Source organism: Emiliania huxleyi (genome assembly GCF_000372725.1).
Source record: "Emiliania huxleyi CCMP1516 unplaced genomic scaffold EMIHUscaffold_50, whole genome shotgun sequence".
Lineage (NCBI taxonomy): Eukaryota > Haptophyta > Isochrysidales > Noelaerhabdaceae > Emiliania > Emiliania huxleyi.
The window spans coordinates 78,884-82,929 of NW_005198243.1; the positions used below are offsets into that span (position 1 = coordinate 78,884).

General features: G+C 61.0%; 1 protein-coding gene across 1 annotated transcript; it reads right to left on the reverse strand.

The window, feature by feature from the left end:
* Window positions 1-234: 234 nt before the first annotated feature.
* EMIHUDRAFT_103401 (hypothetical protein) lies at window positions 235-2,486 on the reverse strand (the record flags this gene model as incomplete). The annotated part of the gene is made up of 6 exons (XM_005766683.1): window positions 235-302; window positions 874-1,033; window positions 1,101-1,205; window positions 1,278-1,351; window positions 1,400-1,408; window positions 2,042-2,486. The coding sequence occupies 6 exons, from the start codon at window positions 2,484-2,486 to the stop codon at window positions 235-237; spliced, it is 861 nt and encodes a 286-aa protein (XP_005766740.1).
* Between the last annotated feature and the right edge of the window lie 1,560 nt (window positions 2,487-4,046).

A 4,046-nucleotide genomic window follows, 5' to 3' on the forward strand; every position in this document is an offset into this window, starting at 1 on the left:
TGATCGTCTCCCACCCGTACTGGGATCTCCCCACACCTCCCCACATCTCCCCATATCTCGCTGCCTCTGTGATCGTCTCCCACCCGTACTGGACCTCCCCACACCTCCCCACATCTCCCCATATCTCGCTGCCTCTGTGATCGTCTCCCACCCGTACTGGATCAGCTTCGAGGCGTACGACGGGTCGATGCCTAATTAACTAATTAATTATCAATGAGATGGATGATCAATTAATTAATCAGCGTAGGCGTGAGACGGGTCGATGCCGTTCTCCACCATCTTGTCGAACGAGAGCACCGCGCCTAATTGATGACTTACTGAACTGTTGATCCCTCCACCCATCCACCATCTTGTCGACGGAGAGGAACCGCGCCCGTCTGCAGCATACCACACAGGATTGTCTGCTCGCCCATCAGATCCGACTTGACCTAATTGATCACGTGGCCCGTCGTTAATGAACTAGGCTAGGCCCTTCTTCTCGCCCATCAGATCCGACTTGACCTAATCGATCACGCCGCCCGTCGTTAATTAACCCGGCTAGGCCCTTCTTCTCGCCCGTCACGTCCGACTTGACCTCCGCGACGAAAGACGACTCCAGCACGCCGGCGCGGTCTCCGCCCGTCGCCGCTGCGTACGCCTGGCGGAGGTACGGCCGAGGTACAGCCGAGGTACAGCCGAGGTGCAGCCGAGGTGCAGCCGAGGTACAGCCGAGGTACGGCCGAGGTGTAAGGATAGCCGAAAAAAAGCCGAAATAAAGCCGAGGTACAGCCGAGGCGCAGCCGAGATGCTCCGTTCGCCTTGGCGAGTTCGAGCCCTTCGCCTCGCGGATCATTCTCCGGGTGCACCGCGATGAGCGTCGGCACGCCTGTTCACAGCCGGAGGGCCGTGAAGAGACGCCGTCCACACGGCGGGCGTACACCGCCGACGAGCGGGCCGGCGCGCCGAACCCGCGCTTGTACTCTTCGCGCACCTCCGTGCCGGGGCACTTTGGCGCAACCATGATGACGGTGAGGTCGGGCCGGACTCGCATCCCCTAAGAAGCGGAACATCTCCCCGTATCTCCCCGTATCTCCCCGTATCTCGTGCCCTAGAAGCGAAACATCTCGCCGTATCTCCCCATATCTCCCCGTATCTCGTGCCTCCTCGACGATGTTGAAGCCGTGCGAGTACGCGAGCGTCGCCCCCTCCTTCATCAGCGGCATCACCTATTAATTAACATTAATTAATATAATATTAATTACTATCTTAGTCGCCCCCTCCTTCATCAGCGGCATCACCGCGTTGACGACGGACGTGTGCTGCTTGTCGGGCGTCAGGTTGAGCACCATGTCCGCCTGCGGGATAGAATTGACTAATAATTAATTAATAGTTAATTAATGATATTAGTCAGGTTGAGCACCATGTCCGCCTGCGGGGTCAGAGAGAGAGAGGGAGAGAGGGAGGGAGAGAGAGAGAGAGAGAGAGAGAGAGAGAGGGAGAGAGAGAGGGAGAGAGAGAGGGAGAGGGAGAGAGAGAGAGAGAGAGAGAGAGTGAGTGAGTGAGAGAGAGAGGGAGAGAGAGAGAGAGACAGAGACAGAGACAAAGACATGTCGGCCTGCGGGATGAGCTCCTCGTACGTCCCCAATAAAAAATATTTATAATGCATTAATAATAGTAGTCGGCCTGCGGGATGAGCTCCTCGTACGTCCCGAATCAATTAATTAATTAATAATGCTATAATTAATTAATAATATCAGTCGGCCTGCGGGATGAGCTCCTCGTACGTACCGACGGCGAAGCCGTTGGAGGTGGCGTTGACGTAAGAGGCGCGCTGCGTGGGGAGGGGTGGAGGACGCTGGGGAGTAGCGCTGCGGGCCGCGGGGGGGTGTGGAGGAGGCTGAGGAGTCGTGTCGTGGCGGTGCGGGGGTGAAGCGGGCTGAGGATGGCGCTTAAAAGGTCGAAGGGTGAGGGCGAGGGCCGGTGGGGCGGGCCCAGAGAGGCGCTGGGCAGCGGGGCGGCGGCCGTGGACGGCGGCGCGGCGGGCGAGGGGCGGCGGCTGCACGCGGGCGGCGGGGCGAGGGCCAGGAGGGAGGCAGCGCCTTTGAGTCGATCGCCGACTGCCGCAGCGTGTACGAGATGTCGCAGCCCGAATCGCGCATGTTGAGGCCCTGGTTGAGGCCCTGCGCGCCGCAGCCGACGATGACGATCTTCTTCCCCGCGATCGCCGCCACCCCGTTCGCAAACTCGGACCGCTGCATGAAGCGGCACCTGCAGCGGTCAGCGGCGAGGCGTGGCGAGGTCGGCGGCGGCAGTGGGCCGGAAGGAGGAGCCGAGAGCGGCGGCGGCGGCGGCGAGGCCACGAGCCGCGGCCGTGGCGTCGGCGGTTGCGGGCCGGCTGGCGAGCAGGGCTGCGAGCAGGGCGGAGTGTGGCGAGGGCAGCGGCGCCTCGCCAGCTGGTTGAGCTTCTGCGCCTGGGTGAGCGTGTTGAAGTAGTTGAGGCGGGACATACTGCTCGCCTAGGCGGAGGCGCGGCCGGGTTGGGGCGGTTGCGGAAGGGTTGCCGGCAACGGCGCAGCTCACGCCAGACCACGTAGCTGCAGTCGGAGCTCGCCTCAGCTGCGACCTGGAGCCGACAGGGATGATTTATTATTATGAAAGTGCGCGCTGTGAACAGGGGCGAGGCACGTTTTTCTTCTCCCTAAGTTTCGTCCATCGGGCGGAGCTCAGTGACTCCAAACTACCGAGAAAGCGCCCACACAGCGCGGCTGCCTTGCGCCTAGTTTATTACTTCAGCGAGCTGCGTGTGAGTGAGAGTGAGTGAGTGAGTGAGTGTGAGTCGACACACACACACTCAACACGTGTTTGGAGCACCAGCACCGTATCGAAGTGCACCACAAAATACGACGCGATATAATATTACTTGCTTAATACTTCTACTCGGTACACACATATCATTTGTGGAGGCTTGTGCATGTATATTCACTGCCGCTCGATCTGCCGGCGGGACGGAGTGATGTCTTGCCGGGAAGGGCATGCGTGCCGGCCCCGTCGCGACGCGGGGCGGGCCGGCGTAGGGGCGCGCAACGAGCAACCACGAGGGCCATCCATGAATGAGGACCTCTTCGCCACGCAGGCGTGAGGACCTCTCTTGCAGGCGTTGTGCTTGAACTGGGCTACGGCTAATGCGAACGAAGCGCTGCCTCTGCGCGAGGGACAGGGGGGGGGGGGGGGGGGGCCAACCGAAAGGGCGTCCCCCCTTAGGGGCCCCCAATGAAAAATCCTCTGCCCCGGGTCTGAGGACCCCTTGGGGGGGGGACATCTGTTGGAGGACCTCTTGGGGGGAGGACCTTCTCCCCGGGGAGAATCTCTTGGGGGGGGGACCTTCTCCCCGGGAGGACCCCTTGGCGGGGGGGAGTTTCCCGAAATTCAGGGAGCAGCCCCCTGGGGGGTTGTCCTGGGCTGCCTCTGGCCGAACCCCCGCGGAAAAAAAACCAATACCGGGAAATGGAAATCCGAACTGCCCCCGGAATTTTGGGGGGAAAGGGGGGGGGGGGGGGGGTCGACGGGAAAAGGGCGTGCCGGCGTAGGGGCGCGCAACGGACAATCCACTGCCGCACTGGTCCACTGGTCTGCGCCGTGTCTGAGGACCTCTTGGCGTGAGGACCTCTGTTGGAGGACCTCTTGGCATCGGGTTACGGGCTAGAGAGCCCTAGCCCTGGGGGGTGCGCGTTCGCAGGGAAAGGGCCATAAAGTAAACACGGGTCTCCTCAGCTTTTGAATAGTAGATAATAGCCGTTGTATCACCGTTGCCCAACTGGGATCATGGCTCGCGAGACCAGGACTGGCTGGGAGAGTGTGAAGGAGGGAAGGACGAATGGTTCGGACGAGCGAGGTGAAGAACAGTCAGTCTGAGCGCTGCGTACACCCCTACCGGCAAAAATCTGATACCCCGCCCGCTAGACAGACGATGACGACACGCATGAGCGACACACAGACACAAACAGCTTACAAGACACACATCACCCATCCCGTCCCTGCAAACGTCTGAAACCCTGCCTGTGGAGGAC